At 40.4% G+C, this 23,941-nt stretch overlaps 2 protein-coding genes across 2 annotated transcripts; one reads left to right on the top strand and one right to left on the bottom strand.

The window, feature by feature from the left end:
• Nucleotides 1-301: 301 nt before the first annotated feature.
• Nucleotides 302-15,045, top strand: LOC139937457 (uncharacterized). Its single transcript, XM_071932603.1, has 17 exons — nucleotides 302-489; nucleotides 1,421-1,546; nucleotides 2,027-2,103; nucleotides 2,555-2,693; nucleotides 3,517-3,729; nucleotides 4,384-4,494; nucleotides 4,871-5,099; nucleotides 5,287-5,377; nucleotides 5,597-6,133; nucleotides 6,300-6,534; nucleotides 7,076-7,131; nucleotides 7,420-7,469; nucleotides 8,215-8,285; nucleotides 9,068-9,175; nucleotides 9,754-9,907; nucleotides 10,666-11,401; nucleotides 11,706-15,045. Exons 2-17 carry the CDS (start codon nucleotides 1,472-1,474, stop codon nucleotides 11,767-11,769), a joined length of 2,946 nt encoding a protein of 981 aa, XP_071788704.1. The 5' UTR covers nucleotides 302-489; nucleotides 1,421-1,471; the 3' UTR covers nucleotides 11,770-15,045.
• Nucleotides 15,046-15,241: 196 nt separating this feature from the next.
• On the bottom strand, nucleotides 15,242-23,422 carry LOC139937458 (NGFI-A-binding protein 1-like). Its single transcript, XM_071932604.1, has 7 exons — nucleotides 23,263-23,422; nucleotides 21,220-21,988; nucleotides 20,484-20,617; nucleotides 19,490-19,646; nucleotides 18,341-18,546; nucleotides 17,656-17,771; nucleotides 15,242-16,866 (listed from the first exon to the last, which is right to left on the bottom strand). The coding sequence occupies exons 2-7, from the start codon at nucleotides 21,973-21,975 to the stop codon at nucleotides 16,493-16,495; spliced, it is 1,743 nt and encodes a 580-aa protein (XP_071788705.1). The 5' UTR covers nucleotides 21,976-21,988; nucleotides 23,263-23,422; the 3' UTR covers nucleotides 15,242-16,492.
• Between the last annotated feature and the right edge of the window lie 519 nt (nucleotides 23,423-23,941).

The following is a 23,941-nucleotide window of genomic DNA, read 5'->3' as shown; positions in this document are numbered from 1 at the left end:
AAGAACAGGGCACCAGTTGTGCAAGTGCCTTCTCGACTCCTCGATTGGGGTTTGCTGCTTACAATAGTTTAATCAATTGTTTTATACATCCTTTTCCAACCAAAAATAATAATAAAAGTTCGAAATTGTTGATAATCGATCAACCTATAATTTTATGAGTTGATTTAAATTCGAATAGTTGGACTTTTTGAATTCAAAGAAAGTGTGAACATTTTGTTGCCCGCAAAATCATGTGCGCTCCATACACGTTTCGGAGCTCCTTGTACTGGGTACGTTTTAGTGATTGAGTACTGGCGATAATTCTCTGTTCAATCACTCTATGCTCTCTGTGTGTGGAAATAAATCCACACATTTACGGCTTACTGGATTTCCCGCTGTTTCGCCGTTTCGCCACTGCACACACTGCAGGACCGGCTGCTATTTTGAAGTAAACTGGGGTTTAAGTTCTTCTAGGTGCAGCTAGCTCAACTCATCTATCATAGATACTGGGTTTGTATGCTTTCCATATTTGGTTGGAGAGTGATTAAGATAGGTCGACTCGAAATTTCGATTAGAATAAGACCATACAAAATAGTTTTGACTGTCTGAAAATATCACTTTTTTTTTCTTTCTGATGTGAAACTTGCTTTTTAATTTTTTACCACCACAACTGTTAAAAGTAAGCCATGTTTGTGGATGGTGGTTGTGTTTGCTTGCAGTTTAAAGGATGTGTTTTTTACTTATTTAGTTCTATAACAATTAAGTAATTTTACCTGACTAGCTAGGCCTGTTTCGGAGTACCCCTGTTTCTTTTTCAGCCGGCCTAGCCTGGCCAGTGGGAGTGGGCGGTTTTGTTCTCTTATTGGGGGGGGGGGGGGGTGCAGTAATAGCGTTTGAATTTTTTACCAATCAAGCTCAAAAAAAGTGTGTAATTACTCGTCCTGACCCAAGAAGAGAGCTAGCTAGCTAGTAGTAGAGTTTGTACTTTTTGTGCAGGTTCATGTGGAAATAGAAATTGACGCTATTTCAATATAATAGGCCTTTTGTTTTCCCCTGTTTTAGCTAGGGCCTATCATCAAAAGTAGGTCAATATATAGTGTAGTAAATCCTATCTATTTATATTAAACACGTTTGCCAGCCACCACTAAACACCTACAGTTCTTATTTGAAACTAGTTGTGATAACGTTACCCTCAGTCTAAATTTTAAAAAAGTGTTTTCTGAATTCTCCTCATTGAGCTTACAACCCCTGACATCGTGTTTTATTGTGGGTGAGCAGAAAATGTCAATGATCAAGACATTATATAAAGAAGACTTAATTAATGTGCATTTATAAGAACAAGACTTCAATTTAAGAAATGCATCAAGAAGAAAAGACGCAGAAATGACGCTGCATGATGAAAAGTATTAAGTTGAGTTTCTTGTTTGTTGTTGTCGTATAGCAAAACTATTCAAGTTCAGCTCTCATCAGAGGACTCAAGAGGTAAACAAAGATGGCTGACGGACACTTCAAGCCCGGAGAAAAGGTGTTTGCCAAGATGAAAGGGTGGCCCCACTGGCCAGCAAGGGTAAGTCTAGAGAAAGTATAAAATGCCACTATTATATATTATTATTACTTCAATTTGTATTGTTCATCTTCAGTCATCCAAAACAATAATATTGCTGTGAAAAATCGTCAATCATGGTTCTGGAACAGATCAGGGCCCAAATTTATAGCTCTGCTTACTGTAAGCGAGAATCGGCGCTTAAGGAAACAGGGAATTCCACGCTTACCTCAAGTGTGTTTCATGAACTAAAGGGGAATTTTTGCTTGTGTGCATGCGTACTTCACGTTACTAGGCATTCTTGCGCTTACACAGCTAGCGCAGCAGTTTGGTGCTTGCACAGTAAGCGGTGGATGGTGATCATAACCGCAAAATTTGGCGGTAAGCAGAGCCATGAAATTGGGCCCTGTTGAGTTTATCTTCAGTTGTTTCTGATTGTACATCAATCACTTTTATAAATTGTTGTGGTGATTTATTCTTTTCCTGTTTTGTTTTTGTCCGCAGATCGATGAGGTACCGGAGGGAGGAGTGAAGCCACCACCAAACAAGCTTCCAATTTTCTTCTATGGAACTCATGAAACGTAAGAATCTTTCACTTTGTAGATCTGTGTTCACTTTGTGGCTGCCAGAAGGCCATGCTTTTGCAACACTTTTGTATACATGCAATGTCATGATTTAAGTCTATATCTTCCATCATAGGAATTTTCTTCAAAAATAAATCTCTTGAACAATCATGAGCTGTGTCCTGGCCGAGCTGTCAAACATACTGGACTCCGGAGTTTAGGTTCATGACCCAGTTTTGACACTTGTGTCCTTACCTTAAATAAGATGCTTAACTGTTATTGCTTCTTCCTTCAGATGGAACGTAAAGCTGTGTTGTGTAAAGAACATAAAAGAACCCAGTACATTTTCAATTTCAACTACAATTTCAATCCATAGTCGTTGAGAGCCATACATTATTGTCCATTCTGAAAATTCACAGTAAATAAGGATAATGATGATTGACTTGTTGTTTATTGTTTTATTTTCCAGAGCATTTATGTTTTCTAAGGACCTGTTTCCCTATGAGAAGTACAAAGCCAAATATGGTCAAACCCACAAGAAGCACAAAGCATTCAACATGGGACTCATCGAGATCATTGAAAACCCAGATGTCATGTATTCCGGACAGGTAAAGCAGTGTGTAAACAAAACTAGCACTTAATAATTTTGTTTGTTTTCCTTCTGTCTCATAGAGTTTTGGCCATCGAGGCCACAGAGGCCTTGGGCTCCATTGCCCTAGTCTTGGCCTTGGTGCCCCTTTAAAGGTTTCCCATAGCCTTTAAGATCTCCAATGAAAATGGCCTTGCCCTCTCAAAGATGAGATTCCAGGCCTGGTGATATTTGTGATGGCATTTGTCACACAGAAACTCCATTTGTCTTGGTCTTCTGCTGCCTCAGAGTTTTGGTCAATTAAGCCCTGTCCATTTCTTGTTATCTTCTCACATTTTCTGCGGCTAAACTTGTTCCACCCTCGAGGAATGAGTTTAACTTGACATAATTTCTGGCCGGTTCAGACTTTGCGAGCACAACAAAGCACATCTTGACATACGCATTTAACTTTGTTAGTCAGGCAAATTTCGCCTTGAAGGAACTGCCTTTTAGGAGAGGCATGCTGGGAAAAAATGGCGCGGCGAGATCTATCACCCCTTGTTACGAGGTTGGACTAGTCCTAACTTATGACTAGTACTAACTTAAGACTAGTCCTAACTTAGGACTAGTCCTAGGAATTATTTCAAACTTAATGCTAGTCCTAAGTTAGGACGAGTTACTCGTCCTAACTCGGGATAAGACTAGTCTTACTTCTTTGTGAAATCCACCCCTGGGCACTAATGTAAAGCGCATCTAGACATAATGTGACAAGTGCTATATAGTTGTTTTACTCATTTCTGAAAAACTATTGCTTCAAGTATTTCAAAGGGAATCTATTATTATTATTGTTATTGTTTCGTTAGCAACCCACATCCACCTCTGAAGAGGAAGATATGGAGGAGGGTGTTGAGGAAGAAGCAGCAGATGAAGAAGAGAAGGAGGCAGAGGAGGAGGAGGAAGAAGTTGCACCGGAGTCTTCAGATGAAGAGGAGAAGCCGACCAAGAAGAGCAAAAAAACAAAGGCAGAAAAGAAATCCAAGCCAACCAAACGTAAATCAAGTGCAAAAACTCCAAAGGTGAGACTATGTGGGTAGTAACAAATTTTTGTCTTCCACAAAAAGAAAGAACCCTGGCTATTAGTTTTGCATCAGGAATAAAGAATATAATTTGTTTTTACCCTTACTATACACTGATGTGTATAAAACACACGTATGTACAGAGCTCACGGACGTCGGAAAACGGATAATTTTACAGAGTTTATAACTTTATTACGCCTTTTAACCAATAAGGCATTTATGAATGAGGAATAAAAGAATAGTCAATCGTTCTTAAACTGCCGTTTAAAACCTTGCAGGGTTGTGGCCGTGCAATAAGGGCCTTTGGCTCGGGAATTTTTATCACATGGCAACGACCCTGCTGGTTTTAAACTGCCGTTTAAGAACTCGTCGCTCCCCTTTACATCCCTTATTTCTAATCGAGTTGCGGGGTTATCTTGAGAAGCAATTTTTAAGAAAAAAATTCATGCAGAACTAATATTGAACTGGGCCCAATTATTGAAGCCCGTAAGCACAAAGAAACTTGGCAAAAGTTGGTTACCAGCCAGGTTATACAGTTACCATTCCTGCAAACCGGTACCCTGGTTAACTCTTGCTTAGCCAAGAAATTTGTTCAGCAGAATGTTCTTATTAGCTTTATGTAACTGGGCCACTTATGTTTACACGCCATTGCAGGCCAAGAAGTCATCAAAGAAAAGTGTAGAGGTCACCAGTGAAGATGAAGAGCCTGATGAAGAAGACTATGACGAACCCTCAGAGGAAGATGAAGAAGAGGAAGAAAGTGACGTAAGAAATTTCAAATCTTCATCTCAAAGAACTGCTGGACTGGCCCATTTTTCTTGTATTATTCGAACCTCAACATAAACACAGCTTACTAATAATACACATGACGTCATAGTGCACTCACTACACAAACACATATGTTTTCTTTACAGCATATTACATGTATGCTGGCTTCTCACGGAACATTTTGCATCCTATAGAACAGATCTTACGAGCATCTCATACACCAAAGTAACAATGATAAATGCATTTTTATTGACTTCTTAAATGTTTCTTATAATGCTTCATACTATCGGAAGCTGCTGTAGGCTTCAAAACCAGTAGTTTTTAATCCGAATATTTAAAAGTGTTTACCAAATGTATACCTATCCTACATCAGGAGTTCGTCCCTGTAAAGGCCAGTAGTGGAAGAAAGAGTAGCTCCAAAAAATCTAAGGGGAGGAAAAAATCGAAAGCAGCGAGTGACTCAGACAGCGGAGCGGATGAAGAGGAAGAGGCGTCAATGGCGTCTGATGGCAGCGAGAGTGAGGACGAACCCGTCGTTAAGAAACCTAAGAAGGAGAAAGTCAAGAAAGAGAAGAAGGAAAAATCTGCAAAGAAACCAAAAGGTCAGAATAAGCACAAAGCCCCCAAAAATCTTAATTTTGTATGAATAAAGTGTACAACTTCATAATCAGGAGTACATAACGCCTGTTAGCACAAAAACTTGCCGACAGAAAAAGATTGGGCAAAGCTCTATGAAGTTAGGCTCAGCACCTGATGTATCTTTATTTTGATCTTGTGTGTTCAATTTAGCTGAGAAAAAGCCAAGGGCTCCCTCTAGCAAGAAGAAAACGCCGAGCAAGCCGGTGACTTCAAAGGGAGACCTGAGTATCAGCTTGAGCAGGTTAGTAACTGAAAGAGGTATTGTATTGAACTTGTAGCAATCATCAACATAAGTATATTCTCTTGCTTGTGGACTTTTGAACCTTTTACTTAGCAAACCATCGACCATTATAACACAGGCAAATATATTTAAAAACATTGATTGTTTACTATGTCATTTGTTACCTGTAAAGTAGTGCAAACAAATTTTCTATACTGTACTTTCTTGGTTATGTTACAGTTCTGACGACTCGTCTGACGGCAGCGACTATGTCTCCAAGTGGCGCAAGCGCGAGGAGGAGAAGAAGGCCAAGCTGGAGGATGAAAAGAAGAAGAAACAAGAGGTGCAGTACCGACTGATGCGGGAAAAAGAGCGCCTCCAAGAGGAGATGGAGCGTCTAGAGAAAGCGCAGAAAAAGAAAAAGAAGAAGAAGAGGAGCTCTTCGGAGTCCAAAGATAAACATGGGGAGAGCGACGAGGATGAGGAAGCCGGGCTGGATCTCAGCGACGGAGACAGCGACAATCTGGTCATCGACGAGACCCCGTTGAAGATCAAAGCCAAGAAGGAGACCAAAAAGAAGGTGAAGAAAGAGCCAGTTGTTGTCAAGGTGAAGGAGGAGCCGATAAAGCAGAGGGTTTCTGAAGATGAAGATGATGATGATGAGGATGATGAGGATGAGATGGATAAACCGACAGAGGGAGATACTACTCCAAAGATAGATTCTGCCGACCGCAAAGCGGAGAAGGCGAAGAAGAAAGAGGACAAAGACAAGAAAAGGTGACTGAGATTCTTTGGCTCATAAAGAAATAAGAATAATAATATCGGCTCCTGTATAATAGGCCTGTGATATTTTTGCTGTATGTGTATAACGGCTTTTCATCAACTTTTTCATTGACCGAGCTGAATTTTTGTTGACTCCATTTAATTCTCAATTCTCAAACAGACAAGAGAAAGAGAGAAAAAAAAATGAGGAGAAAGAGCGAAAGAAGGAAGAGAAGATGCGGAAGAAGCTCGAAGAGAAGAAGAAGGAACTGGAAGCCAAGAAGAAACGAGAAGAGGAGAGAAAGAGGCGACAGGAAGAAACGAGACGACGAGAGGAGGAAGAAAGAAAAAGACGGGAGGAGGATGCTAAGAAGAGACGGGAGGAAGAAGCCAAGAGGAAACAACTTGAGGAGCAGGTTGGTATTGGGGTCCATCTTGGCAGTGGGAAAATATATTTTGCCTCACAAGGCTTTGTTTATCCAGTTCATAAGGGGTATTCTGAAAAATTTTCTGTGCTGTCTGGTGAAAAGTTTTTGAGTGATCCTTTTTCTATGAAAATATCATTCCGACAATGAAACCCTGACCTGACAAAGAAAAGATGGCAACTGTTCTCAAAATAAGCATCGAGAATTAATGTTCTCGTGTGAGTGAATTGAATAGGCCCTCAACCTTTGCCATGACCCAAGGAACAATCTTGGAACAAGCGTACTTGTCTCCCATTGAGCTGAATATAATGGCAGCCTGTACATTCTTGTAAGCCACATTTCCCCCCAAAAGGTACAAAGATATTACAAACTGAGGTAACATTATTCAATCGACAAACACAATACCACAGGACTCCTCTGGTCTTCAGTTAACTGGCCAAACTTTGGATAACTGTCCTCGGGCATGGTGTTAATTTCTAACCCTGTAACTTTAACCACCATTTTCAATTTTCTTACTGCTTTTCATTTACAGAAAACAAAAGAAAACAAGCGGCAAGACATAACTGTGGAGCAAAGCAACGACAAAGAGTAAGTGAAGAAAGGACTCCCCTCATGTCCTTTTCCCTCTTCTGTCGGGCACCGGGATTTCCGATTTGAGGAATGTTTCTGACAGGAACGTTTCTCTGATTCAAATTTGGGGGATATACATTTTCCATAACCACATTACATTGAGGTGAAATTGCTCTCAATATGCTTTATATTATCAAAAGCTGCTGTCCCTCTAACCAAGTAAGTTTGTGTTGCCATTAACTTTAAGATTTTTTGAAGTGTCTCATTAGTTTTTGACTGTATTTGTTTGATATTTATTTTTAACAGAATATCAAAGCGAGATAAATTTGAGAAGAGAAAACCGGAGAAGAAGAAAGGTAAATAACTTTGACTCAAATAGCATCAAATTTGTAGACTATTATTTGTATCAAATAGTAACCAACAAGGGAAACTGACTGGGTAAAAATTAACTAGAGTGAAATTTGACCCAACACTCTCTGGATAAGCGTGTCATTATCTTTGTTTGGGGGTGCCAGTTTTTGGTTTGTTTGTGTGAAATTGTTGCCTACTTGCGGAAAAGTGCAAGTACCGGCACAAAATTCACAGAACTGTTTTTAAGACGGTGTTGCCAAGCAATTAGTTAAGAAGGGGAAACTTACTCCGGACATGTTCATAATTTTTAGTTAAAAAAAGACAAATTGTGATTTCAACCTGGGCCCAATTTAATGGCTCTACTTACTCTAAGCAAAGAATCGGTAGCAGGTCATTCTGTGCTTACAGGTATTTCAGGGGTAAGCAGGGAATTTTTTCTTGTACACATGCATACTCCACGTTACTTGGCATTCTGCACTTTAACAGCTGGCGCAGACATTTGGCGCTTGCCATACAAGTGGAGGTGATCAAAAGACCTGAATTCGACGGTAAGCAGAGCCATGAAATTGGGGCCTGCTTTTCTGTATTTATGTGGCAGGGCTCTACCAACTTGTCTCCCCTTGTTGGCAGTCACAAGTTTTTCTGCTAAGCAAACGTTTTTTGGAACCAGTCACACATTGTTAGCACTGTTAACAAATGTACCATGTCATAACCAAGTGTTTTAACTGCTGTATTTTGTAATGTTTCCAGTTCTGAAGACAGAAGAGACTGTTGAGAGACTGCACTTAGAGCTGAAAGTATCCTTGAGTATGGACCACCCGGTAAGTAGCAACATTTAAAGGCAGTGGACACTATTGGTAATTACTCAAAATAATTATTAGCATAAAAGATTACTTGGTAACGAGTAATGGGGAGAGGTTAATATTATAAAACATTGTGAGAAACGGCTCCCTCTGAAGTGGCGTAGTTTTTGAGAAAGAAGTAATTTTCCACGAGTTTGATTTCGAGACCTCAGATTTCGAGTTTATGGTCTCAAAATCAAGCATCTGAAAGCACATAACTTCGTGTGACAAGGGCGTTTTTGCTTTCATTATCTCACAACTGAGCTCAAATTTTCACACGTTTGTTATTTTACACATATGTTTAGAGACACTAAGTGAGAAGACTAGTCTTTGACATTTACCAATAGCGTCCAGTTTTAAAGGAATTTTATTTGTGTTTTTACCCATACACCATTACTTGTCTTGACAATTGAGTCTAACTAGTAGCAGACATGATATTCTTCCTACTTTAGCCTGATTTCTGAACATTTTTTGCCCTTTGGAAAATCAGAAAAATATCAATTGAATACCCTGAATATTCTATACCATGGGTAAATGTAGGTTAGCTCTTGTACTTGATAAAATATGTCCAAACCCAGGATCTTTGCGGTGCCAGAGCAGATGTTTTACCACTCTGATGGCAGCAGGTACTGCAGCGATTAAGAAAGAAAGTAAAGAGGATGACACGTGATGCGTGTTCCACCAATCCAATGCCAACGGTCTGTGTGTGACAAATAGAGAGAATCGAATTAAGAATTGAAATTTCTTGATTTGTTTTTAAGGATCCAGCTAAGAGTGTGTCAGTGATGGCCCAGATTGATGCAATGAGTGACTCACTCACACCTGGTATTCTAAGGAAGAGCAAAGACTTCGTCCAGACCATCAAGAAGGTAAACTCCATCAACTTGACTTATAAATAGAAGATGTACAATTGAGAATTAATTAGAATTAGCTGTTGCCAACTGCTTTCCAACCAAAAGGGCCTAAAAAATGTCACAAACAAAGTTAACGGCATGCCGTTTCGATTCTAGTAGAGTCTCGAAGGGGGAAATAACAACACAGTGACTACAATGTAAATGCTGTGTAACCTAAAGTGCGCACCTCACGGTGTAACAGAAAGTAACACTGACTCCAAAATTTGTCAAGTCGGGTTGGCATAGTGGTTCCTTTTTTTCGCCTTCCACCGCAGTGAACCTCTCTGGGGGCACTGCGTGGACTTTCAATGGTATATTTTTCTGGGGTTTTCCTCCCATCACTTCGAAAACTGAAACTTTCCAGTGCATTAGTTACATGTAAGTTTGCTTTTCTGAGAGTCGTCTGCTTCACAATCAGGATAAAATGAAATGAAATTAAATCATCACTGTGATTGTGGCGTCAGGTGATTTGCTTCAATTGAAACTTTTGGGGAGGAGTCTCTGTGAATTCATCTAAATCTTACTTTAAAATTGCGTTTACGCTCTGTTTGCAGATAAGGAAGTACAAGTCTGACGAGAGGGTACGCAAGAAAGCAGAATATTTATACAACAAATTGAAATCTATTTGCCTAATGCAAGAAACGTCTGGCAGTGCTGAGGAGAAGAAGGGAGAAGAGATCGAGCGAGGGGAATTAACAGAGCAAACAGGTCAGCCTCCTTGTAGAAATAAATTTATGTGCCCTTACCCTTTCCAAAAACAAGCATCAGGCATAAGGCCAAATAAAAAAAAATACCAGTTGATCGTCCGGATTTTTCAAAATAGGAGGATGAGGGCCTTACTATTTACTATTTACTTTTTTTTTTGGAAGATGGCCGCTTAGTATTTCAAATCAAACAGGCCACCAATTCTTCAATTTGAACCCATTGCAAACTTATTTTATACCTATTTGTTGCATGAGGACCTGTGTTAACACTATTAATGTATTAGTATTAATAGGGTCAGATTTGTAAACAGATTTGCTGGTAGGCATTCACTATTATTGTTTTATGAAACAGACGGTTACACATGTTCGAGAGCATCACGTTAGATTCAGGAAAAGCTCCTAGGCCAGTCCTTTTGAAAAGATGGAGTAAAAAATAATTAAAAAAAATAAAAGGATGTGGCCCCACAAAAGGATGTGGGCGGGAACGATCAACTGTTTTGGGGGGGGGGGGTTTTTGGCCTAAAGGTGTGCTGTTCAACCCGGTTCATACTTTCTGCGAATTTGAGAGAGCTGAACTGTGGTAAATATTTGCCGCGAAAAAGCAGCTGTGACGTCAACATTTGTATGGTATTGGCATTCACAGGAAGTATGAACATGGTTTTACTTTTCATGATTCACGTGATGGTTTCGGTTCCAAGTGGTGTAACTTAATCTGATTTTGTACATTGACTTAACTGATTTTGTACATTATTCATGCCTTAGACATAACAGCTGTCGATGGGAACAACGCGGCGAAAGAGCTCAAACCAGATCACAAAGCGAAAAGGCAAGAAGAAAACGCAACCTCTGAACCTCTTGGCGACAAACCCAGTACAGAGGACCAAGAAACGGCCAACGCCGAAGCGAAAGCCACCGCTAATACCCCAACGGAAGAAGCGTCAAGTGCCACAAATGAACCTCAAAATGGAGAGGCAGAAGTGAGAAACACAAACGAAGTGAAGGTTGCAGATGATGAATCAGATTTGAAAAGAACTGAAGTGGTCAATGACACTGAAAGAACGGCTGAAGAGGCTAAATCGCAGGACGATAAACCAAAAGTGGACGGCCTCCTAGAGGACAAACCCAAAGAGGATGAATCCAAAAGTGATGAACCCCGGGAGGAGAAAACCAGAAATGTTGAGGGTAAATCTCGGGAGGACTCCCAGAACGAAGTCACTGCTGAGGATTCCGAGGACGAAGACGATGAGGCAAATGACGATGGGAGGAGAAACCTCTCGGAGCGTCTTGATATGATTTTCGGGTTAGGGAACCAGGGAGGATTTCAGATTCCTGGACTGAATTTAGAGGAGAATAGCAAGGGGAAGTCCAAGGGAGCCAGTGATGAGAAGAAAAAAGAGGCAAGGAAGGATAAGAAGCGATCAACAGGGGCGTCGGGAGACCAGATTGGAGAGCAACCAATGGAGCTAGATGACAATGAAGCCAACGACAATCCCAAGGGGTAAGTAGATATTAATGTTCAAGACTAAGCCTGGGCGACTCTTGCAGCTAGCATCAAAGTCGCGACTATTGATTGCTTGTCGAGTCGCAACTATCGTTATTCAACTATTGGAGAGCGTGTCTGCTAGTCTGAGATTCCAGTGGGAGAACATTCCAAGGAGATGGTCAAATAGTCTCCCTAAGTGTGTTTTATTATTTGAAAAAACTGAAGTCAAAAGGGTGTCTCGCTTCGCTAAAACCTGTCATGTGTTTTTTTTTATTGTTGATAAGTCAAGTGAAAAGTATGTTCTTGTATGTTTTTCCAGGACCGCGGCTGCCGATCAAGCCTTCAGCGACGATAACATGGAGCTGGACTCGGATGAAAATTGAAAAAAACACAACCAAATTCTAGCGATGTTGAGTGTTGCAAACTTTGTCATAGTATATAAATAATATGCGTGTGACCAGCAGAACCAACTTGACTAGTCGGAAACTGAGTTGAAACTGTGGTGATAAACTTGGTTCCTTGGTGGCAGAGTGAAGAAGCCTTGAACGATAAGATTCATCAACTTGTACCACCTTCGTAGAGAATATACAATGCAATGACATGGACGGATTTGGCCGGAAAAGTCCACAAGACCGCAGTGCTTGAAGCTCAACTTTTTTACTGGACCAGCCGTCGATTTCACCAAACTCTTCCTAACTTAGGATTAGTCTTAGGACTAAGGACGAGTTTAGTATCGTATCCAAAGGTGTAGGACGCATTGAACCCAACCTAAGTTAGGACGGGTTACTCTTCCTAATTCGAGATCCATTTTGTAGGATTTAGGCTAGCGTTTCATGAAATTGGCTGCAGAAATTTGTGTATAAGACCAGAATGAAACTGAGAACAACCTTCCTTGAATCCTGATACAGTTTAACGTGTATGTAACTTTTTTTATTCAAGCAGTTCGACACCATGACTAAGAGAAGGTTAGGCCATGGCCCCTGTTGCCCTGATCTTGGCCTTGGTGCCTCCTTAAAAGTTGCCCATAGGCTTTAAGATTTTCAAATGGAAGTGCCGTTTTCAAAAATGAAAACGGCCTTGCCCTCTCAAAAATGAAACTCCAGGCCTGTAATGTTGATTTCAATTGTCTTTTGGGGCATCAAGTATACTTCATTACTCAACAGAATTTAAGTGTATTTGTAAGGCTCAATGTCAGTTTTTGAACACATAGTTTGTTTCTGTTCAAGATAAATCCACATGGATGTATTACTATTCAATTGTAAAACACCAGACAGCAGGATTTGTTTGGTTAAAAGTTTACTGGCCCAACCCTGTGGTTTAGTGTCAACTCTTAGCCCTGACTGAGGAACCTGGTTCTGGAACCTGAGCCCAATTTTCGTAGAGCTGTTTAAAGAGAGTGGACACTGTTGGTAATATTGTCAAAGACCAGTTTTCTTATAAATTACTTGGTGTATCTCAACATATGCATAAAATAACAAACATGTGAAAATTTGAGCTCAATTGGTCGTCAAAGTTACAGGATATGAATGAAATAAAAAAAACACCCTTGTCACACGTAGTTCTGTGCTTTCAGATACTTGATTTCGAGACCTCAAGTTCTAAATCTGAGGTCTTGAAATCAAATTCGTGGAAAACTTCCTTTTCGAAACTACTACACTTCAGAGGGAGCCGTTTCTCACAATGTTTTAAACTACCAACCTCTACCCATTACTCATTACCAAGTAAGGTTTTATGCTTATAATGATTTTGAGTAATTACCAATAATGTCCACTGCCTTTAAATGCTGTCACTTTTAAGACTGGTTGTGAAAGTTTCACAAGTTGCAATATAAACGTCTGAGGCAAGTAATGGGGGAAATTAAAAAAATCACAAATTGTTAAGTTCATTTTGTACAATTTTTCTTAACTTTGTTTTTGTTGGGGGGGGGGAGTTTTATTTTAGATTATTTCACACTGTGATTTCCATTTTGAATGTCATATTTTGAAAAAATGTGGTTTTAAATTTAATTATTACTTTTTTTTTAAACATGAAGTTCATCATCTTATTTTTGTGATTGTGTGAGATACAGACATATCTAAGGGCATTTATTGCTCATACAGACCAAAGATTTTGTCAAGCTGTGCACCGGCCTTGAACTTCAAATGGGTACAGCCATTTTACCTGTGGTAAGGGGCACTTTTATGGAAAATGTCAATTTGTTTTGGAACATTGCAGAGGGCACCGTAGCAAAAGCACCAGGGCACCACGACAATTGCTGTGTGTACTAGTGAAATTGGTCCCAGTTACCGAGCTTCTACTTTCACCAATAGTGTGAAGTGCTACTTGCCCCAATTGAAAATTGTATGTGCACGTCTTGTCTTTGTTAGACTTCGTAAAAAAGTAATATGGTTTTCTACCGTTTCAAGGTGCTTTTTAAACGCTGGAAAAACGTGACATTTGATTTTGCAAAAGAAAGGCCTGGGCTGTGTTCTGCTTTTGGCATATACATGTACATCGTACCGGTACATGTATTGCGACATGCAATTTTTTTGTAACATAAAAACTTTTTATTAACATTGGTGCCGCACAACACATTCCAACCAAAATTGTTTGTAAACTTTTGCAATGCATTTGCATATGGAATGCGCTACTGTACTAAATTTGTCTGTTTGTGTCAGCCATGTTAAATCTGGTGAGTCATGTTGATCTGGGCCCAATTTCATGACTCTGCTTACTGCCGAATTCTGCGATTACTATCACTATTCTCTGCTTACTGTAAAAGCGCTTAATTTCTGCGCTACAATGTAGCTGTGGTGTATGTGTAGAACGCTTAGTATCATGGAGTACACGTGCAAAAAAGCAAAAGCACATTGCTAACCCCTGAAACAAAGTTTGACGTAAGTCAAAGTTCCCTACTTCTGTAAACACTGACTCTTAAGGAAGCAGTGGCAAGAATTTGAGCCCTGTCAGCCATGTTGAATGTGGTTTTGAACATAAAGAAACGATGACCATCTTACATGTAATTGCACTTTATTTTTATGCAACAGAAATATGAACTGAATTTGATATTCTTCAGACTATTTAGATAAAATAATGCGTCTCAAGAGAAGGCTTTCAAAATTGATTTTTGCCATTTGTTTTTTAGTACTACGTAATATGCCACTCTTCAATGTCTAAACATATTTGACATTGAACATTTTGTGCCTTTTGTTTTACACAGGGGATTCTAGATATGGGGTTACATTTAAAAAGCTACACAAAAGTGACGATTGCTGACAACAAAAAACTTATTCAGAATTCTGATTTTGTTAAAGATGTTCATGTAAAACATGTGTAAATAGTTGAATAATACATAACAGATGCATTACTGTACCTGAATTTGATAAATTATACAGAATTGCATATTGAAGCTCAACTTTGGCATGAAATAAACTAAATACAAGTAACAGTAAAAAAGAAAATCACTGTGGAAACTTCTGGTTTTGATGATGTCCCATAAAGAAGAAGGATATAGTTGGGTCAACGTTTGTTGCTTGCAGATGAACTTTCTGTCAGAGTTATAACTTTCACAGACAAGATATAGAGCGAGTACCTTGGCCAAATTTCATAGAGCTGTTTTAAGCAAAAAGTCCTGCTTAACAATTCTCTGCTGAGATCCAAGTTGAATATGGGGCATTGTATTTCGACTGGTAAGCATAATCTTTGCTTAGCTACTTTCTGTGTTTAGACGGCTGTATGAAATTGGCCTGGGAATATTTCTGGGATATCTCAAAGATTTAGGACTGGAACCCAATTAAAATTGTGTTATTTTTTTTCCGTTTTAAGTTGTTTGAAAGTGGTTAGGCTTGGGGAGACAAAACTTGCTGGAAAGGTGAAGGGAGGGAAAATGACATATGACTTCTTTCTAAACAATATTTATAGACAAATCAAATAATTCAACTGGTTTTTTATTTACATTAACCATACAAAATTTCAAAAATAAATTATTATAATTTACAATTTTGTATGCATCAAATTTCAGACTGAAAAACGCAAGTTTTTAACTAGTTGCTCCTTTAAATGAAGTGGCAAACTTAGGGTGGTGTAATATGGGTGGCTTGTACGTTAAAGGCAGTGGACACTATTGGTAGTTACTCAAAATAATTATTAGCATAAAACCTTTCTTGGTGACGAGCAATGGGGAGAGGTTGATGGTAGAAAACATTGTGAGAAACTACTCCCTCTGAAAGAAGAAATTTTCCACGAATTTGATTTTGAGACCTTAGATTTAGAACTTGAGGTTCACAGGTTTGTTATTTTATGAATATGTTGAGATACACCAACTGTGAAGGCTAGTCTTTGACAATTACCAATAGTGTCCACTGTCTTTATGTGCTTCCCTCTCACCACTGTGGCCCTGGTTCAATTCCCGACCAGGGCTATTATATGAGTAGAGTTGTGCGTTGGTTCTCCCCTATGCCGCAGGGGTTGTTTCTCTGGGCCCTCTAGTTTCCCTCCCTTCAAACAAATCTCACTCCTTCAATATCTGGCTGTGCCTTGTGTTCCTATAGACCTTCATCACGGTGCGGCCATCTTGATTTTACTCCATTCCAACTCATTGTATAACCAACCTGAGGCTTGACGAAGTAATAGTCTGGTGCCAAGTTAACGCAATGAATGTTAGCATTCGTTATACAGGGGAAGTAGGAACATGCCAAGATGGTGACGCCGTGATAAAGGTCTACTCGAGTCTAGGTGACAAAACTGGCTGCCAAACTTGCGGCTCAACCATGTTGTAGCTACGTCAAGTTCTTTAATTGCCATTCAGCTTCTCAGCTGTAAGTATTATTATTACGTAAACAGAGCACCTTTGAATTGAATCAAACACGTACAAAAATCACAGAGCTGCTTAATAGAACAAAACAGGGAACCAGTCAAGAGCAATGTACATAATAAATAACAAATTTGGCTGGTAACCCTTTCGGGCCTGGAATTTCATTCTTGTTTTGAGCAAATACGCTACTTTGTTTTTCTTTCAGTAACAAGGTCACTTGAAGTAGAAAAAAAACTTGACAGTTTGAGGAGTTGTTTAACTAAATGACAGGGATGTAGTAAGACCATGACCTCGGAATCAGAGCTTGTCTTTAATCACAGATTAGCGTCATTGTTATTCACCATACGTTGGTTTTTGTTATTACTGGACAAGCTCAGCAGAGCAGTTATCGTCGACTCTGCTGCTCTACTAACAGCCTCCTCATTGTTCTTGTCAGTGATCTCTTGACAGTTCTCCGACTTCACCGGGTGTTGTCCGTTTTCCGTGGGCTTTGATGATGAGCGCCCTCTAGTGACTAATGCATAGTTCTGTGCAACGCGGAGTCCCTCATTCATCAGTGTGTGCTGCATGAGTAAGTTCTGGGTGAGATCTGAGTTGCCTTTCTTGGGCTGTTTGTCTTGGAGTGACGCAGGGCATTCAGTCGACGGCAACGTGGACGGAGTTGAAGAAACAGACATACTCATTCTGTCTGAAAAGAATATACAGGTACATGTAAATAGGAAATGTTAACATTTTGTGAATAATGGAATTTTAGGCATTGCATGGTGAGGTATCAGTGCATGGTTTGTGTTTGCGGTAACACCTTGTGTATTATCTACTAGCTGTGTAGATTATGTTCTTTTGAAAATTTCTCTTGCTATACATGTATGTATTCTACTAAAGCAAAGTAGACATTCGGTATTCGAGAGACTTCTTTACAACTGCTGAGTAAACTTTCGAAGTTCAGGAAACTTCTCAGTTAGTAAAAGAACTGTCCAGCTTATTAACGTCTGCCATGGCGGAAGGTAGGAAATTGGCCAGGGGTCGATTTCACAAAGAGTTAGGACTAGTCTTAACTTCGGACTAGTCCTAGGAGATATACAAAACGTGTGGCTAGTCCTAAGTTAGGACAAGTAACTGGCCCTAACATGAGCTAAGACTAGTCTTAACTCTTTGTGAAATCCACCCCAGGAGTACTACTTTCTTTTCTAGGATCGAGGGGACTTTATTAACTTCACTACCGCAGAGAGAGTTTTTATTGGACTCAACATTTCTAGTCATGGTCAGGAGACAGTTCTCATAATCTTTTCTGGATGGGGACTGCGGACAAGGTTTTGAAATCATCATATAGACTCTGTATCAACCTTGTGATCACTTTTTGTGCTATTAAACATTGCAAGAATTTGTATCGCTAACCACAGAGCAAACAAGGTTTCACAGGTTTACAGAGAAAGGATTCAAATCCCAAAGAATAATGTGACCCACCATTCCAGCTTACCAGGCTCGGTGCTCTCATCTTTCTGGTGATTGTCAGGAGAGTCATCGGAGTCAGAGTCGGAGCTTCTCGCTAGGTCACCGTGCTCCTCCTCGGCTCGAGCCTTGGCCACGTAGTATCTGTGGTTTAGGAAATTGGGAGTTTTATTGGTCGAGAACACTCACGTGATGTGCCACAAAGATTCATGTATGTGGGCTTTTTAAAAAAGAAAAGTAAGATCAGCTAACATCAAGACCAGACAGCCACTTCCAAGGCGAGGGCTACACTGAACCGATTTGGGCTGTCGACCCAGAGGGAAGGTTGCCACCTACTACTGGGCCAGTCCATTAGGACCAACATGTAGGCATGGGTATCATCCACTAGGAGCCTGGCTGGTAGAGCAATAATCACTACCTTCCCAACTTTTTATGAAGTGATTAGGGTCAAGTGCTTTGCAAGGGAACAAGTGTCATGACTGAATTCGAACCCACACACTGCTGCTAACAGCACCCAAACTTGGGTCTGGTGAAACAGGGCCAGATTGGTAAAAGGCATGCACTTTTCTATTAAAAACCCAAGCCGTCCATTTTAAGGATATTGAAAAAACACCAGGAGCACAAGACGTGTGCCTTCATAGATTTCAAGGCCTACATGTAAGTATTCTGAAACCAACAATCAGGATGGGTTGGAGGGATCAAGGGTTGCATACCTATCCGACCGCCTCTGTCTCTTAATGAGGTCTGTCTGCTCAGTCATCAGTAAGAGCTGCTGGGTGGTCAGCTTCTCAAGCTGTACCTTCAGGTCGTACACCTGCTGGATGTTGTCTTCAGACCTAGCCGCTGCAATACTGGCTTTGATATCACTCTGCTTCTGCACGATGGTGTTCAGGCTGTTCAGAACTTCATTCATCCTTTCCTGTCGTCCAGAAAAATCAACCCAAAAAAAACAACAATGAGTCCACAGTTTTTACTCTGCCGCAAACCTGTAAGTAATCTTGTCAAATGAACTGTAAGGATTTGTTGTTCTTTAGTTTACCTGGCAAGTCTGCTGTCACCTACATACAGTGTCCCCAAAATCCTTCCATCGTTAATACCAATCTTTCCCATAAAGGGCCCAACCTCTTGTGCTTTTTCAATGGGAGACTTTTTGAAAGCTCTGCCACTTGAGGGCAGCAGACCTACCAGGTAAGGGTGCACAACTCCTACAGCAAACAATGGTAAATGCTAAAAATTCAAAAATACTCAAAAAATATTTAGAAGTCTCTCAGCCTTTTGAAAATTAAATCAGATACATTGTCATCCAACTAAACTTCAGATTTCTTCTAAATTTTTGGTAGGTCAGCATTTTGGAATTTTTGCTAATTACCCTAGAAGAAACACTCCCAAAAACTCATGCACACCGCTTGTTATCCTTGGGGAACTCGTGTCCAGTGCGTCCTGTTCCAGAACAGTTTGGTTTATGCTGGCATTGTGTTATGAAAAACAAAATACAGTTTGGCTAAATCTAAATACAAAATCAAAAACACGCAAAACACAAGGTATTTGCTGTCAGTGACCGTCACTCATGCTTCTCCTATTCCTAAGTTGTTGACATTACCTGGTGAAGAGCGCCCTCTCTTGGTGATTGGCAGATAGTCTAAAGTTTCCCATTGAATAACTAGAGGCTACATGTACACTCATTGTGTAATAGCTTTGTGAATTTCTCATAAATATATTTCAGTTCTGTTGAGTTGTGAAAGAAGTACACTTGCACATTGAAGACATGAGATAGATTTTCTCTGCATGCTTGCTCAACTCATTTTGATTCTGGTCTTGTGAATTAAATTATAGTCTACTAAAGATATTGAGCCCTGCCATACCTCTCTTCTAAGCTTGACGATCTCTGCTTGGACCGTTCTTGGGTTGGGAGTTGTGGAGTCGGACTCACGGTACGTCCCAACTCCAGGCTCCAGCTTGATTCGTTTGCATTTGCCTCCGTTGCCTTCCTCTGTTTTGCTTTGGCCGTGTTTGAGTGACCTGGTGGTTAAAAGGCTATAGTCAGAGTATAGTCTGCGATGTGCGCTAGCGCTACAATGAAATATATTAACGGGCAACTGCCGTCATCACCATGGGGTATATAAATGGTTACCTGCGAGGTTGGGAGGTTGATACTGTGTTTGAAAAAAACCTTTAGAGCGCCATAGGCTGATTCTCCCCAGGCAGCTGAGAATGATTAAAGGAATGTTATTGGCCCAATGACCAGGGGACTAATGTAAAGCGAATGATTGTCATTGTAAACATTGCTATAAGAACTAGTCATAATAATGGACCCTTCCCATGAAATATGCTAATTACATTCATGCATGCGTACAGACCCTGATGGTTGGCAAACGCCACAGAGTTGTGCACTAATAAGCAGACGCGCAATCACGTCTACGTCACGCAGCCATTATCCGTGTACTAAACAACATGATGTTCCCTCATTTTGCAAACCAAAATGTTAGTGCGCACGCGCTATGTGCAATTAACATATTTCATGGGAAGGGTCTATTATTATCATGGCAAGCTTGTGGCTGTTTACAAAGAAGTATAAACTCTAGCCCAGTTTACTGCATTATTTGCATTACACACACACAGGACCTACGGCTTTACGCTCCGTACAAAGGAAGAAGCAATACCAGTTCAACCACCTTGCTTTTAAAAGGGCACAAGTGTCATGATCACAGGATTCGAACCCACACTCTGCTGCTGACAATACCAAAGCTTGGGTTTGTTGAACTAGACAGCTCAGCCACGACATGCCAACACCCAGTGGTAGTGCTGTGCTTGAGAAAAGGACTAAGTAAAAACTTGTTTATACTTCAGCCCACTTACCTGGAGTGGCCGTGCTTGAACTGATAACCACTTTCCCTCACAACTTGTCTGGACAATGGAAATAGCTTATCCCTCTGGACCAGTAAGAATGGATCGATGCAACAGAGCTGGATGGCAGCTTCATTCACTGCAACCTGCATTTGTTTGGGGGGAACAAATCAACGATATGAAAATAACAAAAACTTACATGAGTGGTTAAAAATGGAACATTATAAGAAACTTTGGAAAATTGTTTGTTTTGTTTGTAGGCCTACAATGAATGGTAGAATTTTTTGCAACAATTATTGAGTGATCTTTTAATTTGGATGGATTAAATCCAAGCCTGGAATTACACTGAGAGGCTATGGTCTATGCTGCCCTGGTTTTTGGCCTTGTTGCCTCTCTTTGCAAAATGAAAATAGCCCTGCCCTCTCCAAGATGTGAATACAGGACTATGAGGGAGGACAACTTTGTGATTGTTTCCTCCTCAAGAGCATCATGCAAGGCCTACATGTAGATGCAAGGCCTAAGGAATACCCATAACCCATAGCGTGACAGGTCTTTTCTGCAGATGTGCCACACATCTGGAACTCTCTACCACTTAATCTTTGTACCACCACACTGAAATCACTTCTTATAAAGGTTTTCAATGACTAATTTAGTTGTGTCTGTTTCCTTTTCTTTGATGTTGGTTTACTGCGCCTTGAACACCCAGCAGATTGAATATTGTTATTATTATCTTATTTTTTTAACACACCTCATGGACGGTGAGTGGTTTGTCATCTTTCCTCTTGGAGTCAAATCGTCCATAAATGGGAGCCCACTTCTGGATCTCTTCCAATCGCCTCGGATGATCGTTGGACATCTCCAGGACATGCTGGACATTGCTGAACAGTTTCTTGTTCTGTCCCGTCTGCGCTACCGACGACGGAGTGTGAGCCACCATGAGGCGTTGGGCAACTCGTCTCAACGTCCTCGGGTCCGTGTACTCCTCGGAACCAGATCCCTTGCCCTCTTGGGAGTGATTGGAGCGCGGTGACATACTCTGTGGAGTGAAGGAGGAACTGGACGATGGTTCATTTGGGAGTTTCGAGGTGGATTCACTCCCCAACGGCTGCCCAGGATTCCATTGATGAGTCGTTGATTGAGCGTGCTGCCCCCATTGTGCCCCCATCGCCATGGGGCTGTTGTGCGTTTGCAGACTAAGTGACTGGGCGTATCCCATATTATTCATCTGAGCACTAGATTGGGTGGGGTGGAAGGCAACATTGTTCTCCTGCGCCCATTCCTGTAACACCTTCTGCAAACGGCGGATGTGTAAAGGTTTGGTCGCCATACCGACCAAAGACAGAATCTCAGAGAACTCCTCTTCAGAGGCCTCGCATAGTTGATTGACATCGTCCCCTCCCTGCTGGATGAAGGAATTGAAGTAGCCAAGAAGATTGGCTCGCTCAAGGACATTATAAAGTTGGTACTCAGATGGGTTGTTAAGGGTAACTGGGTGAGCAGCCATTTTGGCAATTAACCTAAAATAATAATCAGGAAGATAAAAAACAACATGAAACGAGATTCTCTCAATAGGACTGCAAATGATAATAACCCTCTAATCATTACGATCAGTTGACTTAGCAATTCTTTTTGTGGTTTCTGAAAAATGGGCAATAAAAAATAAACATAGCTAAATATTTTGTTTTTAAACTGAGACCACTTATTACAAAATGAACTAATAATATGTCAAATCAATTTGTAGACTGTATGTAAATGTTTTTGTTGTTTTGGGGGTTTTTTTTGGGGGGGGGGGTAAACAAATTTGTTAAACATATTTAATAATATTACTGTTTTTATAATGTTTAACATTGTATCCGTCCTGTGATAAGCACTTGTACTGTTGGATGTTGAATAAAAAAATTTTAAATACATGCAACATGAGCGAATTATAGACAAGTTATTCATAGTAACTCATCATTATTTAAATCCTGTTTGGGGAGATCACCCTCAATGCAATAAAAGTGAGGCCTACTTGGTAGAAGTACAGCAGCTTACAAGTGCTATCTATATCATTAGTTTACTGGCTTTGGGGGGGGGGGGTAGGGAGTTTACTGAGCAATTTTTGGGGGGGTTTCTGAGAAAATGGGCAATAAAACACATTATGTTTATTTTTAAACTGAGACAACTTTTACAAAATAATGTATCAAACCAAATTTTTGACTGAAGATAAATGTGTTTAGGGGTAAAAAATATTGAAACATAGTTTTAAAACAGTTTATGTTATGTAACATGACCGAAATATAGCCAAGTTATTCATAGTAACTCATTATAATTCAACTCCTGTTAAATATGCATTACCAGCGCGATGACGTAGCACTCAAAAGCAACGCTTTTGGACACAACTATGCGCATTTTGTATCCGCACATGTCCACGGCCAAATTATGACAATGGATCACTGATTTTAACGGCCATCTTCTACCATCTATAACCATCAACAACAACCAAAATTTACAAGGGTTGTGTTGTTGGATATCCAGGAGCATTATAGTGTTGGAAATTGTGAGATATATGACAGAAAACTGACGAAATTAGGGCTGAACGGTGGACATGTTTTCTACGGGTAGTCTAGCGTTTGTGTGTTCCGGTAGTCCACCACACAGTGTGTGCATTGACGCAGTACAATGTAACGTAGCCCCAGCACACAAAAAGCCCTCTCACACGGTATGTGTGTGTCTCCTTGTCGTAAATACTTCAAACAAAAGCCAAGGCTGGGGCAGTGTGATTCTATCATTGTTTCCCCCTCCAAAATACCTTATAAATGCGATGAGTTCACTCCCTCCTCCAACCAGATCGCCTTCAACTCGTCTCAGTGTATAAAACTAGTAAAAATGTTTCAGAAATCCGCGTTTTGCATGAAGTTCACATTGATTCTGTGTGGATTTGTGAGTGAGTATACCACAGCTTCCCCTACCCACGCTATTGTCACGTCCGCCTCGGTATTTGTCAAGCTTGCTGTCTGCATTTACGTCACGGGGTGGGGCGTGCTTGCCCGTCTACCCCTGTTGTGTGATTGGCCCGCTGTGGCTTGACACTAACCATGGGGGATTTTTCCGCGTGGATTTTTTTACAGGGGATTTTTTATTTTTTATTTTTTTTCAGTTTGCGGAGGTGGACGGGAAATCACAGTTGTTATTAATTGCCTGGTAATGGGGAGAGGCCCCTCAAAAACAGGTGTGGAAGAATCATGGAGGAGTATGGTAGAATAAAATACATTCTAATTGATTGAATAGAGATAATTAGTATGCTTTATTGAGAGTATTTCAATTCATTCGAGAGAGTTCATTCTTCAAGAGAATAATACAAATGGTTTTTGAAAGTCCGTCAAAAGTTTGGAACGGGTAAGATTCACAATGCGAGTCTTCTTTGAAGACCGGTCATCAACAGCGAAGTCGCAACAATTTTCGAGGATAATATAAAAGGCTGCATGCGA

This window comes from Asterias amurensis, chromosome 5 (genome assembly GCF_032118995.1).
Source record: "Asterias amurensis chromosome 5, ASM3211899v1".
NCBI classification, from domain to species: Eukaryota; Metazoa; Echinodermata; class Asteroidea; order Forcipulatida; family Asteriidae; genus Asterias; species Asterias amurensis.
The sequence above is the reverse complement of the archived record's forward strand: the minus strand, read 5'-3'. Positions and strand labels throughout refer to the sequence as shown.

Excerpts from the sequence above, each read along its gene's own strand:
- LOC139937457 (XM_071932603.1), top strand. The coding sequence starts at position 1,472 with ATGGCTGACGGACACTTCAAGCCCGGAGAAAAGGTGTTTGCCAAGATG. Across the intron at positions 5,378-5,596 it reads CTGAGTATCAGCTTGAGCAG|TTCTGACGACTCGTCTGACG; the intron begins GTTAGTAACTGA and ends GTTATGTTACAG. Across the intron at positions 9,176-9,753 it reads TCGTCCAGACCATCAAGAAG|ATAAGGAAGTACAAGTCTGA; the intron begins GTAAACTCCATC and ends CTCTGTTTGCAG.
- LOC139937458 (XM_071932604.1), bottom strand. The coding sequence starts at position 21,975 with ATGGCTGCTCACCCAGTTACCCTTAACAACCCATCTGAGTACCAACTT. Across the intron at positions 20,618-21,219 it reads AACCACTCACCGTCCATGAG|GTTGCAGTGAATGAAGCTGC; the intron begins GTGTGTTAAAAA and ends AAACAAATGCAG. Across the intron at positions 18,547-19,489 it reads TCGTCAAGCTTAGAAGAGAG|GAAAGGATGAATGAAGTTCT; the intron begins GTATGGCAGGGC and ends TCTGGACGACAG.